This window comes from Nothobranchius furzeri, chromosome 6 (assembly GCF_043380555.1).
Source record: "Nothobranchius furzeri strain GRZ-AD chromosome 6, NfurGRZ-RIMD1, whole genome shotgun sequence".
NCBI lineage: Eukaryota > Metazoa > Chordata > Actinopteri > Cyprinodontiformes > Nothobranchiidae > Nothobranchius > Nothobranchius furzeri.
Window position 1 is genome coordinate 25,689,355 of NC_091746.1, and position 14,404 is coordinate 25,703,758.

The 14,404-nt window shown below is 44.2% G+C and overlaps 1 protein-coding gene across 1 annotated transcript in view; it reads right to left on the reverse strand.

Moving 5' to 3' along the window:
- The window catches only part of lrpap1 (low density lipoprotein receptor-related protein associated protein 1), an 11,968-nt gene extending 762 nt beyond the window's left edge, over window positions 1–11,206 (reverse strand). Inside the window, exons 1-7 of the mRNA XM_015971508.3 lie at window positions 10,951–11,206; window positions 8,262–8,406; window positions 6,806–6,936; window positions 4,379–4,499; window positions 3,540–3,695; window positions 1,414–1,496; window positions 71–247 (exon numbers count right to left, since the gene is read on the reverse strand). Coding sequence (XP_015826994.3) covers window positions 71–247; window positions 1,414–1,496; window positions 3,540–3,695; window positions 4,379–4,499; window positions 6,806–6,936; window positions 8,262–8,406; window positions 10,951–11,112 — 975 coding nt within the window. The 5' untranslated portion in view covers window positions 11,113–11,206. The remainder of the gene's footprint in view (window positions 1–70; window positions 248–1,413; window positions 1,497–3,539; window positions 3,696–4,378; window positions 4,500–6,805; window positions 6,937–8,261; window positions 8,407–10,950) is intronic.
- Between the last annotated feature and the right edge of the window lie 3,198 nt (window positions 11,207–14,404).

Consider the following 14,404-nt stretch of genomic DNA (forward strand, 5'->3'; position numbering starts at 1 on the left):
AACATTGTTTATATACAAGCATCCTCTTCTCCAAAACATCATGCTATAAACTATTTCTACTAGTCCGTACCTTGTAGCCCATCTCTCTGGTCTTCTCAGCGAGCGTGTTGTACTTCTCCTGGTTCCTCTTGATATGCTCTTCATCTCCTAAAGTCTCCACGTGTCTCAGCTTCTGGTGGGACAGCTCCAGCTGCTCCTGGTAATGGCTGTGCTTCTCCACCTTGGTCTCGAAGTGACGCAGCTCCTCCTGGATTAACAGAGTGGTTCAGATAAACACTTCAGGGGTGAATGGAGGAGAAAATTCAAACTGAATGCCTCCCTGTGATCCACCTGACCTGAAAGCAGCTCAATGCCTGTAAACTGGATGGAGAAGCTCAGCAGGACTTTCACGCTTCATGTTGGAGCTGCTCTTCATTACCAACTCCATCACAGACGGCAAACAGTACATTAAATGTTGTTAAAAACAACTAAAGTGTGATTCACTGATTTAATCAATACAACTGTGAAGCCTGGAGGAGCTTCTGCTGTGTGGTGGAGTTGCTAATGCTAACTAGCCGAGACGTTCTCTGCAGTTTCCTGGATGCTAACCCAACAACCGCCTTCCCCGTCATGAGTCCATGAATGTTGGCGACAGTGCGACGTAGGTCTGTCAGGATTTTCTATCCTAGAGTTTCACCGTCTGTTTCCCCGGTCCTGGAGCGCTGGTACCCAGCAGGTTTTAGTTTCAACAACTTGAAGAGTTTTCCCCTTTCAGAAATGACGTTTGATTTGTCAAAACATCCGTAGAAAGATGATCTCATCAGGTACTGTGTGATATAACTAAGCACGCCCCCCACCCCACAGAGCTGAGCGCCAACCAGAACTAACCAATAGCGTTAGACTCCAGCTTACATGCTCCAAGTTTAAGGACTACCCCAGCTGATGCAGAGTTGATGAACTTTTCACAGACAAGAATGTCTCTAAAATATAAATATGAGAACACAACATAACACTCATAAAAAGTGTTTTAGCGGTTTGTCGGCTACTGTAGCACATTTATAACTAGAAACATGAAGTCGCCATCTTTAAAAAACGGAAGGAGTGTGACACGCTTGTCAGCCACTAGATGGTGCCATCAGATAAGAGAAATACTCCGGAACGAAGCTTTAATCGAGTGTTTGAGCAGAGAAACCATTAAAACATGCTTGATACATGCTCTCCTGGTCTCTTTTCTATCAGAAGCTGATGCAGGAGATCGGTGTAGGAGACTATTTTCATGTTCAGCCTGCATGAAACACTCGGAGTGACCCGTTAGAATCAGAAATCATTAAAGGTGTTTCCAGTGAAGCACACCTTTTATCATTTTAACCTTACAATCCTGGAAAAACATCACTGTGAAGCTCCCGTTAACGATCCATCAAACTGCCCTCTGACCTTTAGGGAGTCCAGCTCGTCGTCGCTGAGGTTGGTCCTCTTGGCAGCTTCCCACAGTTCGATCACGCGAGGCTCCCGAAACTCTGCACGACAACAAGAGACGGAGAATTATGAAGAGATAAGTTTATAAGGCTCTTCAATCAAAAAACAAGTTCAACGGTAATGAGCAGCAGGTCTTTAACCCGATCAGGCTTCCTAACCCTAACCCTAACCACCCCGACAGAATGAATTATGGGTCACCACCTCCTGTCTTAAACCCACAATAAGTGTTTGTCTAAAAACCGTCTGTCTGTCTGTGACGAAGGAAACGCCGATGAGCTGCCGGAGCATGAGAACCAAACGGATGAACATCTGTTATTTCAGGATGATGCGGTTAAACACGTCTGAAATAAAAAAGGACATTATGTGATGAAGTCTGGCACGGAGAGGGCAACGTAAACAAAAGCCACGTGACCTCCAGGTAAACACACCTGTCACCTGTGCAGCTGCCACAGTTTCTGAGGGAACGGGTAAAAACAGGGTATCTGCAGAATTAAGGGAGCCAAAGTTAAGACCTTTTTTAAGGCCATTTTGACCAAATTTAAGCAATTTTTTTAAATTTAAGATAATTTCCAGCTATTGCCTGGAACCGGTGCTAACCACGTCGCAAACGTGGGATTAGCCATCCAGTTACCATTAAACTTGCACTTCCCCATGGCGCAAGCTCCCACTAGCTTAACCAGCTAATGTGCTCATCTAAAAATAGCCCCCTGTCACAACCAGCTGAGTGTGTACGGTTCCGCTTATGCAAATATGATACACAAAAAATGCTGAACACTAACTAGAAATTCACAAAAATTTTATAGAAATAAAATTTTAATAATAAAAATATAAAAATTAAATAATAATAAAATAAAATAATCTCTTATTGGGTCTTTGGTAATTTAAGACCTTTGGAAACTGTATTTAAAGGAACTTTACGGAGTTTAGAATTTTTATGCTCGCGATTGCCCCCTCAGGCCAAAAGCGTACCGGCAGCTTCAATAGTAGGCTTGTGCACGAGGCGCGCATGCTGTACGTGCACACTCCTTAACGACAACAGTCCCGTGTGTGAGTGTGTGTGTGTGAGTGTGTGTGGCCCGGAGGACAGGAGAACACGCAGCTAATTAAATAATGTGGTTCTGTACCTTTCTCTTCAGCACAGCAGACAAAGGTTTATGATGGGTCAGTCCTCCTGCATGCTCAGATCATTCCCTTCCCTTGCTTGAAAAATTGTTCCAAAATGAAAGTTGAACCCACATCTTTTTTATCTGTGAATTCAATGCCGTTCGGCGAGTCTCAAATAAAAATTTGGGCATTTTACTGTAAAAAAAATATACCAATAATGTAAAAAAGAAACTCTAAATAAACTATGTTCACACCCAGAATCAAACCCAGGTCTCCTGCATGAGAGTCCAACGTCTTACTAGGTGAGCTACACTCTAGTAACATTCACAGTATCGGTAACATTTATATCATTGATGACAGCTGAAACAACGTTCAAAGAACAATTCGGAGTGAAAATGGCTGTTTTGTTGCTAATTTGCAGGAAATATCTAGAAGAAAGTTCTACAGAAAGTAGCTAAGGGTCCTCAGAAATGTAGCTAGCTTTGTCACTAGGCGTTAGGAGCACTACCTCGCTCTCTGCTGCTAAAGCTACGGATAGCAAATGCTACGGGCGATGCCTGAGCGTGAACGCGCATGAAGCAGCCTGCTCGACCCGAGCATCTCTCTTTTTCTGTGATTTTACAGAAAAACAGGCAATCACAGTAAAAATGCCAGGGCTCATTCTACAGGACCAGGGCATTGCAGGAGAATGTATGAAGAAGACATTTATTATTTCTATACATGTTTTGGCTGTCACACTTCCATAATGCCCCTTTAAGGATTGTTTGTCATTTTTAAGGAATTTCAAGGCCTTAAATTTGGAAAAGCAAATTTAAGACTTTTTAAGGACCCTGTAAAAAGGAATCAGGAGCTCCTTAAATTATCTCCACTGTCCTCCTAGAGACGTGCTCAATTAAAACTGACAGCAGCGGCGTCATCACATCACTTCTACTGGTGATCCAGCAGCGTTGCTATAGCGACAAACCGGGTGTGTGCCTCACCGCTGTCTTCGGTGAAACCCTCGTGGCTGATCTTGCGAAGGCGCTCAAAGCCGTGGTTGAGGTCTCTCATTTTCTCCTTCAGCTCCGTGTGCTTCCGCTGCAGCGCGTCCTCTTTGGCATCGCCCTCCAGGGGGGAGATCACGTTCTTGTGGATTTCTGTTGGGAGGTGATGAGGAGCCAGCAGGGTTCAGTGGGTGGTCGGGTTAAATGGGAGCGAGGCCAGGAGGAGAAGAGGGAGATACGACAGGAGAAGGAAATTAAAGCGGCAGAAGAGGAGGAAGAGCTAAAGCGTTTAGTAGCTGCTGTAAAATAACCCGAGAAAGATCAGATTTATCCCCAAATATGAAATCTCTTCCCTCATCACATCCCGGAGCGGTCCGTGAGCCGGGGCTTAGCCGGTAACACCGGCAGGTTATGAGATTTCTGAGTCTCCTCCAGAAAGTCAAGAAGAAAAACAAACAAAAGGCTGAAAGCGGCAGAACTCCGAATCGGATCAGCTGACATTTGGATCAGAAGGCAGAAAGCAAACTAAATGAAAAAGGAGAAACCCAGACGGGAGGAGGAGGTGTGATGGTAAACAGAGACTCCCCATCATGGGAGGCGAGCTGCCTCTTACGTACCCGACCCCGGGTCGGAGCCAGACTTCTAAACTAAAACACGCAGCTTCAGCCTGTTCCTACCTGGCTGTGAGTAAGAGTGAATAAGTGGTCGTTGTGACTGTGAGCATCAAGCAGATTGCATGTTACCACGGTGACCGTGACACTTCAGCCTAATATAGCAGCTTTAAGCTAATAGTCCCTCTGGAGCAGACTCCTCAGGGTGGAGTGGTGAAGTTTCACCTTCAGTCCTGCTGACGGTGTCCATCAGGATGTTGTACTCGTGGATTTTGTCCTTGTGGTGCTGGAACTCCCTCTTCAGGCTCTGCAGCTCATCACTGGAGAACTTCCCAGAGATTTGGGCCTGTTGGTGGACAAAGAGGAACAAAGACATTTATGACAACCGCTCGCCGTAATAAAATCCTAACAAACCTAACATGTGTCAACTTCAGCAGCGTGTCGGGTAGCTGTGCGTCCTTCAAAAGGCTCCAACACCAATCACGCCAGCCCGTTTTGAGCTGAACTCAGCGCGCCACAAACAGAGATCCGTCCTGACCCGTCCATGTTTGTTTTCAGCTACAGACGAGTAGGGTTGGGCATCGACTGGAACCGGGACCAACAGTTCATTTTTCCTGGAATTGTTCAAAGTTTTTTATTTCGATTCCTAGAACGCCGACCGGAAGTGGAATCCGCGGCCGATCTCCGTGAAAAATAAACGTGATCTGCAAATTGTGATCAAGGCTTTTCAGAGCTGATCACACCAGCTGTCTGTGTGCAGCACAAGCCCCCCCTCCCCCACCCAGATATAAACAAACGTGTCTGCCGAACTTTTACTGCGTGATGTAAACGTTAACTCCTGCAGCGTAGAGGAAACGTGTTAAATACGTCAACACGGTGGATTTAATAGAAGCTTTAAAGAACAAACTCTGGACGGTGTGAGGTGAGTTTGTCTCACTGCAGAAATAAAAACACACACGGAGCGTCAGCAGTCAGACGCAGCCGCTCACCAACACTCGTGTGTGTGTGTGTGTGTGTGTGTGTGTGTGTCAGAAGGCTGAACAATAACCTGTAGAATAATTAAAGTCATCATGCTAGAGCAGCTTCTCTGTGGTGGACCACACCAGCTTCGGCCACAATAAATAATAATAATAATAATAATAAATAACATTTTAATTTCCTTTCTGAACTATTTCTGTTGAGTTTTAATGTTTAAAATCTGTTAGATTGTTACTGACAGCAGCTACATTTAAGATTCACTTCCTGTTCTGACTGAATGCTGCTGCAGCATGGAGGTGTAGTTCTCAGTCATCCTGGACATGATCATCCTGAGAGTTTTAGCTGAAAACAGCTGGACGTTTCTGGATATGTTGGAGACATTTAGCCTCTCATCCCAGAGGCTTCTTCCACACTTTGGTTGTGGTCAGAAACAAACACACTGGTTGTGCTGCAAGTCTTTTTTATTTTTTTCTCCAAAACATGTTTTTGTCTAAATGAAGGTGATGTTGTTGTTCATAGAGTTAAAATTCATGTTTAAGTTGAGATTATTTCATCAAGTAGGACCTGTGGTTGGCTGGCTCATGTTAAACATGTCACGTCTTGAAAGAATCGGAAATCGAAACGAGGAATTGAAATCGGAATCGTTCTAAATTAAACGACGTCCAACCCTACAGACGAAGACGCGCTTGGAACAATCAGCATCCTCGTTCAGGAGCTGCCACTTTAAGAGTTTATGTGGCTGAATTCATCTAAACCCACAAAGAAGAAAAATAAACGTCTACAAGCAGCTGACAGGCGATCTGAGCTGTCCTCGGGGACGATGGCTAAAAACCGTAAACCCACCACCGGTTCACCCCATGAGAAGACGCCCGGTCTCACCCACATGTTCCAACCAGGCCTGCTGCGGAGACGGTGACGCGCCTCCCCAACAACCACCATCAGCTTTTATAACGGATCTTCTTTAAAGAGCAAGTCACCCCCAAATCAACTATTTTTTCTGATAAACTATATAAATGTGTGTCTAATCGTGCTGCAGACACGTGTCGTCAATAGTTTTGCACTTTAGTGCATTTTAGTTAAAATTTAAATTTTCTGCCTAAAACTGTCAGTGTTGTGCCGTTGTCAGGTAAAAACTCGGCACTGCATTTGAATTTAAATCTGCCATCGCTATTGGCTAAGAGCTGGTACCATATGATGTCACAATGTCATTGTCAGCCTGTGAGTGTGTATTTGGTAGCGGCTCCGCCCACTCAGTCTGCTAGGCAACAGCATTTGAATTTTTCAAACAGGAAGTGGGAGTGGAGTAATACTCTGGTAGGGGGTGACTTGCTCTTTAATAACGCATTTCCTTTTCAGCTGTGTGGAGGTTTAATGACTACATTTAAACCCCTCCGGCCCCAAACGACCCGGTAACGTTAGTGCTCCTCTTATTTCCATCATTAGGCGCCGCGCGCATCAGGAGGGGAACATCAGATAAATGATATAAACGAAGCTCTTAAAATGTTTCCTCATCTCACAACAGCTGATGTAAAAGCCACAGGGTGAAGGTCTTCTGGATGCAACGTGACCTTCGCTGCACTCCATCGGTGATGTTTTAGCTGGTTTGAGGTTTGCAGCTTTAAAGGGCAGAAGCAGCACATCCAAACATCACTCATCTGCATTCTCCACACAGACCTTGTTCCAGAGCTTGTCCAGTTTGGGATCATCAAACACGTCGCCATCTTTGCTTTCGTGATCTTTCAGAGAGTTGCTCTCCAGCGACCGAGCGTCCCTTTTTCCATCCATCCCATACTTGGCCAGGATCACTGCAAAACACGATCACTGCGCTTTAAACAACGCTGTGGTGAACAACCGTGACATGAACCTGTTACACGACAGCAGAGAGGCACATTCATCATTAACTCTCGTCCCGGCGTGTTTCACAGAGAACAGCTGAGCCGAGCAGCACAGCAGGGGCTGTTTTTGGGTCTAACCCCGGATTTCCACCGGAGCCGTCAGCAGCGCGAGTCGGCCGTGTCTCAGGTTCTATTTTCTACGCGCGACGCCTCTGAAACGGGTCAAGTTCGACATTTTTGGGGAAGGAAAGACAGGAAATCGGACGCGGAAACGGAGCGAAGCTCCTGAGATTTTCAGAATAAAGAAACGTACTGCCTTCCGGTTGCTTTACTTAAAGTTACTAACTGTGCGTCCCCGTGAGAAGTTATCACCTAGCTAGCGGTCTCCTTTGTTTTTCAGGTCCGTATTGGTGATTATAAAACGGACAGAACATAAAACACAAACCATGTTGTAGTTTTCTCCTGCTTGTTGTTGTGTTTACTGACGAAGTCACTCGTGTGACTTCGTGCTCGGTCGGTGACAGCTGCTCCCCTGCTGCTTCGCGTCTCGTGGGAAGGGCCAAGCAGCAGCTTACGCGAGCAAGACGTGCTGCTGCAGTAACGTGCTGCTGACGGCTCCGGTGGAAAAGGTTCTGTTGACTACAGCGGTTCCTATCAGCAGCTGTGACGTGCTGCTGACGGCTCCGGTGGAAAGAAGGGGTAAGATCAGCCAACGCTGGATTTTCCTGCAGCCTCTGATCTGAAAACGGATCTCTAGAGAAACGCTCCTGTCCCGGTTTATTGCTCTGCAGCAGCACCTGCATCACACATTTAACTCACAGCCATCCTTCCATTTTAATGTCTCCGTAAACTCAGAGGGAAAGGATGTTCTGGTCCTTCTTTTGAGCCAAGCCTTCAGTTCGACTTCTTAACAAAAAACCTTTCAGACGATACAAAATAAATCTGATTAAACAACCACAGAGGAAATAAGGAGTTAGACCAGCTCAGTATCGGAGGCTTTAAACGTTGCGTGGCCCGTGTTAACCGACTTGTTCAGAGATGATGATGATGAAGCAGCTTTGGTGCAACGATCTGCTGCCAGAGCTGCAGGAACGAGGGCGACGACCTGCTGCTCGTGGCAGGAAGCCGTGTGGGTGGATGGCTCCTCGCCTGCCGCTACGGAGGTGTTCACAGAGCAGCTCCAGATTTCAGCGTTGGTACTGATGAATATTACCCTGACAGATGTTCGTCTCTGGAACGAGGCTCTAGGATCACTGCGGGTGTGGAACCCAGAAAAAACCCGGACACCCTCTCACCGTTGAAGTTGCGTCTGAGTTGAGCTTCTTTCTCCCCGTTCTCATCCAAGCCTTCCACCTTCATTTTCTTCCACTGCAGCTCGTTTTTCTCCTGGATCTTCAGGTCACTGTGCAGCTCGGCCTGGCGGACGGGGGGCAGCTGCATCTGTCCGACCAATAAGAGCAGGACGTGGAGAAAGAGTTAGATATATAAACATTTAGGTGGGAAAGTGACGAGCAGAAACAAAAACATCTAATCCATAAAGTCAGATTAAAGTTTATTTTCTGATTTTGGAGTCAGAGACTCTCTTGGTCAGCTTGCTTCTCACGCCAAACCTTCTGTCAGGAATCTTGGTGTGACCTTTGACCCAGCTCTCACCCTGGATTCTCATGTCAGTTCTCTTGTTCGCTCTTCCTTCTTCCATCTCAGGAACGTTGCTAAGCTGAGTCCCATTCTGTCTCGCTCTGAACTTGAGACAGTTCTCCACACCTTCATCTCCTCACGCTTAGACTACTGTAACTCTCTTTTCACGTGTCTGAGCAGAACCTCCCTGAACCGTCTACAGGTGGTTCAGAACGCCTGTGCTCGGCTTCTGACCAAGTCCTCCAAACACACCCACATCACCCCGCTTCTCCTCCAGCTTCACTGACTGCCAGTCAACTTCAGGGTTCATTTCAAGATCCTGGTTCTGGTCTATAGGGCCTTACATGGACAAGCACCATCTTACATTGGTGATCTTCTTAGTCCCTACACCCCCAGCAGGTCCCTGAGGTCCAGTGATCAAAGCCTACTGGTTGTGCAGCACCAGGCTAAAGACCAAAGGTGACAGATCATTTGCTGCTGTAGCCCCCAGACTCTGGACCTCCTATCCCGGGATCCACTGATTACTTCTTTCTTATTCATTTTATTTTTCTCTTTCCTCGTATTTTTTTAATTCAAAATTTGTAATTTCTTCTAATGCTTTAATAATCTTTTTTATATTTTAAATGTTTGTTCTTGTGAAGCGCTTCATGATTTTTACCCTGAGAGACACTAAATAAAAAAATCATTTTCATTCTTTTTTTAATAAAAAAAAAACAATAATTCTGTTTTCTGAGGCTGTGGTCCCCAACCCCATCACACACACACACACACACACACACACACACACACACACACACACACACACACACACACACACACACACACACACACACACACACAGAGTATGACTGACTGTTGGGAATTTATAAATGTAATTTTTACTACTATAGTCTTTGTAACTTCACAATTTCAGCACAGATAACTTTGGGAACACCCTATTTTGGGTGGGGGGTGTCACCACCATTCTAAGGCTTTATCCAACTGGACACAACGATTCAGTAGCTTAAGAAGCACCGTAAAAGCCCCGAATTACATACAGAAATCATCTTCTGCATCACAAACTCACCCTGGAGAAGAAACGTCTGACTGTTCTTCATGTTGCTGCAGTTAACTGAGGCTAAAAGCAGCTTTATGAACGTTTTACTTGAGGTCTTGCTATAAATTAACCAGGCTAGAGTGCAGACTTTGACACCAGTTTTTCTGAACATTAATGGACTGTTTTACAAGACAAAAAACCTGGCCAAAGTTTTAGATAATAAAACTCCAACTGGACTTCAGATTCTCCGGTTTATTACGGAGGTTGTTAAATGAATGTATGGGTACCACTAAGTTCCTGCAAAGCCAGCCCAAATCATCAGCCCTCTGCCTCCATGCCTAACAGCTGTGAGGTGATTGTGCTGATGTGGAGTATTTTATTAACATAAATGTATTGTTAGTAATATGGCTGAACAACATGTCCACTTTAGTCTCACATGTACAAAATATTTTAATGTCATGTGGCTTGTTTTCAGGCAACTTTCCAAAGGTTAGACTGGTTAGCTTTACTAACCAACCCAAAACTGTTCAGTTTTATTTTCTCATTTTATTCTAGCGAACTTTAACATATGAACTCAGACCTGCAGAGAGTGAGACGTAACTGGATTATTTGGCTGAACCTACGAGTCCTTCATAGTCTGACCTTGCGGTGAACCTGGTGTGAGTTGCATGATTTCTTATAAAGTTACATTTAACTGTACCCAGATCAAAGGGAAACAAGCGTTTTTCCAACATTAGTGATGCTTTGAATGCAGAGCAACAAACGATCATGTGACTTTTAAACAAGCACACACATTTTCAATTGTGCTCCTAACCTTCCTGGTATGACAGTAGTAAGGGTTTGCTTATCAGGCCCAATACTTTTTTGCTATCATTTAAAATTAGTAAGAATTTTAAGACAGTACCAAGTTCTGATTTGCCTCCTTAGCTACAAACTCTCATCGTCCACCCCAGTTAAAGACCAGCATAACTTCATAAACACTACATATCTTTGTACATGACAGCAGATGGGTTTGATTCTTGAACAGTCAGAAGTTTATTAGTAAGAAACCAGTGCGGCCCATCTTGGTCTACAACCATTTCTGCATGTTTGAGATGTTTCTGCTTAACACATGATTTATATCCGTATGTGATTAACAGGCTTCAGGTGAGTTAGAGCAGGGAAACAACAACCCAAAGATGCTGGACGGTGGCCCTCGAGGACCAGGATTGGACAACTAGCTAGCCTAAATAAAGCTAACTGTCGCACTGAAACTAACGGCTGTTCCAGCTACATTTGCTGATGTTTGTCCGGCAGGCTCTCGTACATACCCGTTTAGCTTTCTCCCAAACCTGGTTGAGTTTGGAAATTCTGAACTCCACCGTTTGCTCATCGCTGCCGCTCGGTTTGGGCTCGTTCACTTCCCGAGAGTATTTCCCAGCAATGGCGCCCACACCGAGACACAGAGTCGCGACCAAACACTGCAACTTCATTTTGAAATTAGCTGCACACGAACCCAGTTAGCAACAAGATGCTCTACGACGAACGGTTTGTTATTAAGGCTGAGAGTCACACGCTCAGCAGAGGGCGGGGTTTGGGTGACAACAGCATAATGGGAACTGTAGTTTTATCTTTCAGCCACTTGGACGAACGTGCTGTTTGTTGAACTACAATTCCCCAAATGCCACGCAGCGTGGTTCACTAGCAACTAAATTGCTAAAGCTGAGCGAATAGGAAGCGTCCACGCGGGTTTAATCACGTCCCATTATTCCAGTTAAAGGTTATTTCTTTACTTTTACACATTCTCAATGAAAAAAACTGCACATATTTTATTTAAACGAATAAATGGCTGGAACTCATCCCCTTTAGTTTGTTGTTTTTTTCTTAATTTTTGTTCAGCATTTTGTTTCTGTTACATTTAAATTGACACTGTAAGAAGCTTGGTGTTTACAATAAAAACAGTGGTTAAAATAATTTCTCTATAAACACAACAAAACAATTAAAATAGTGTATTAAAGCTGTTCGTGGTAATGTGTTCCCATGTCTAAACTTCACTACAGCTTTGCTTTCCAGCCAGGGCCGGATTTAGCCAGCCCTACAAAGGGGGGTAGGTAGATTATCGGGGGGTCAAGTCTGGGAAATAATTTTTCGGGTGTCGCATACCCCCAAATCCCTAAATTCATAGAAAACTATCCATCATCATTACAGTTCTTTTATCCATACATCTATCTTTTCCTTTGATCCATTCCTTACACTACTGTCTGTCCTTTAATTTTTTTTGTCTTCTATCTATCTATCTATCTATCTATCTATCTATCTATCTATCTATCTATCTATCTATCTATCTATCTATCTATCTATCTATCTATCTATCTATCTATCTATCTATCTATCTCTCTATCTATCTCTCTATCTCTCTATCTCTCTATCTCTCTATCTATCTATCTATCTATCTATCTATCTATCTATCTATCTATCTATCTATCTATGTTTTTTTATGTCTTTTTTATGTGTTTATCTATCTTATCTGTCTATCCTTTATTTAACTCATATATTATTTATTTATTTTTTTAGAATTCTTGTTGTTTTTATTTCTTTATGGCTTTTATCAGTCATTACAGCATCAGCCGTCTGCTTTTCTGTGCTAAAGTCCTAACAAATCCATCCATATCCAGGCCTGTTGTTATGGCCTTCTCGTGAGCCAGAATGACTACATTTCTTTTCCTCTCGTGTAGCGTAGTACGGCGGAACGGGGTAAGGGCACGAGACAAAGTGGAAAAAGAGCTCTTGCATGATGCTGCTGATATTCCCATCACAAGGGAGGTCACATACATGCGATGGAGCTGAGGAAAGGCATTCTTATACCCGTGTAGATATGCGCAAACGGTGGAGAGATCTACAAACTCTACACTGTTATCATCATCAGTCTTTTTGAATTCTTTCTCCAACATTATTTTTGCAACAAGAATCTCATTGGAAAGTTTGTCACTGTCACTTCCTGTCATTTTCTGCAGAGGACGTAACATGTCAGGATCCAGAAGAGAGGGAGACTGAGGCTGAAGGCAGTTAACGGCTTTCATGAGATCAAGATTGCTTTTGGAGAATCTTGTCTCCATCTCTACAACGACTATGTCCAAAATGTTTAAGAGCTCTCTTCAGAGCCTGCAGGAGTCGTGGAGTCTTCTGCGTGGCCCACAGTGGACATTACAACACCACCTGTTAGCAGTGAGCTTGTTTTTTTTTTTGTCTTTAGCAGCTGGTGCAGGTGTGCTGTCTCACTTTCCTCATCTCTCATCTGCCTCAAAGCCTGCAGAGATGCACTGACTACCTCTGAAGCACAGCACAGGCCAACAGAGTGAGACTGCAGCACAGAATTTGCAGACTTCAAGGAACCCAGAACTTTTAGGAGGAATTTTCCTATTTCAAAGAAATTGTGCCTCCTTAACATCATCAGCAGTCCTGATGCCTCTGTACAGATATCAGCAGCAGCAGCAGCTCTGTCCTCTGTAACCTCTGACAGGATACTCATGACAGAATCCTGATTCTCCACAAGGCGCTTGGTCCCATCATGGTGGCTTGTCCACCTGATCTCCAACAGTCGTTTCAGGGAGGGAACGTCGTAGTTCTGTGAAACATAATGATGGTGGAAAATGAGTGTAGAGATCCTGAAAGATCAAAAGAGGTTTTTGCACATGGCTCTGTCTGCATTGCATGGACCACTGCCAAGTGCAGCTGGTGGTTGTAGCAGTGGATGTAGGGAACATCCTACCCTACCTTCTTCTGCAGTAAGGCCTGAACCCCACCCCTGATCCCACTCATGACAGAAGCTCCATCATAGCACTGACTGATCATTTCAGCTGCACCATAGCCTGAGTCAGAGAGATGCTCAAGGGTTTTGGTGGTAATAAATTCAGCATTTAACTAACTGAGGTCAAGCAGACCGATCAGGTGTTCTTCTGGAATGCCGTTACAGACAAATATAACCATGAAAGAATGATTCTCCATGTTACGCCACCAGCCTGGCCACTTTGGATGAAGGAGCCAGGATCACCCAGACCTGGGGATCAGCCTGACTCCGCCCCTCCTCCTCCTCTCCTCCAGGCTGCTGAGGAGCACAGCTGAGATGAATCTCTGACGACCCACACCTGGGATAAAGAGGCCGTGCCTTCAGCACTCTAGGGGTTCTGCTGTCCTCCAGGCCTTACGCTTTGTTTTAAACCCCTTTTGTATGTTTTAGAAGATCCATGTGATCTTTGTGGTCTATGTATTGATTTTAAGGTTAACATCGTAGTTTACCGACTTTGGGATTTTAAAACACTCAGTGTGTTCGTAGTGCGTCGTTTTTATCATCAACTTGTGTTTTCTATGACACCTTCTGTTTTGGTAGAACTTTGAACGAAGTTGGTGTTTAAATGTTGATAAGTGGTCCTTTAAATGTGAACCTTTTAGTCTTGATGTTTGTTAGGCAGTATTTTAATAATGCTCTCCATCTGCTTGCTCGCTTGTTTTTAAAACCTTTTAAGGTAATTAAACCCATTTTAAATCCACTGTCACATTTCTTGTTACCCCCTCCTTCACATGTTAACAACACATGTCGGGGACGTAACACTCCACATCGCATCTGTCCCTAGTTCCATCGCTTTTAATGCAAAACCCAGCATAATCTGCTTAGTCAAAATTATCTTTGATATTTTTTAATACCACATTTTGCCAGTGTTTCATTAATTTCATTTTGTATGTTGTGAGATGTGTGTTTAGCATTTTCTGGGATGTGTTTGTTTATTT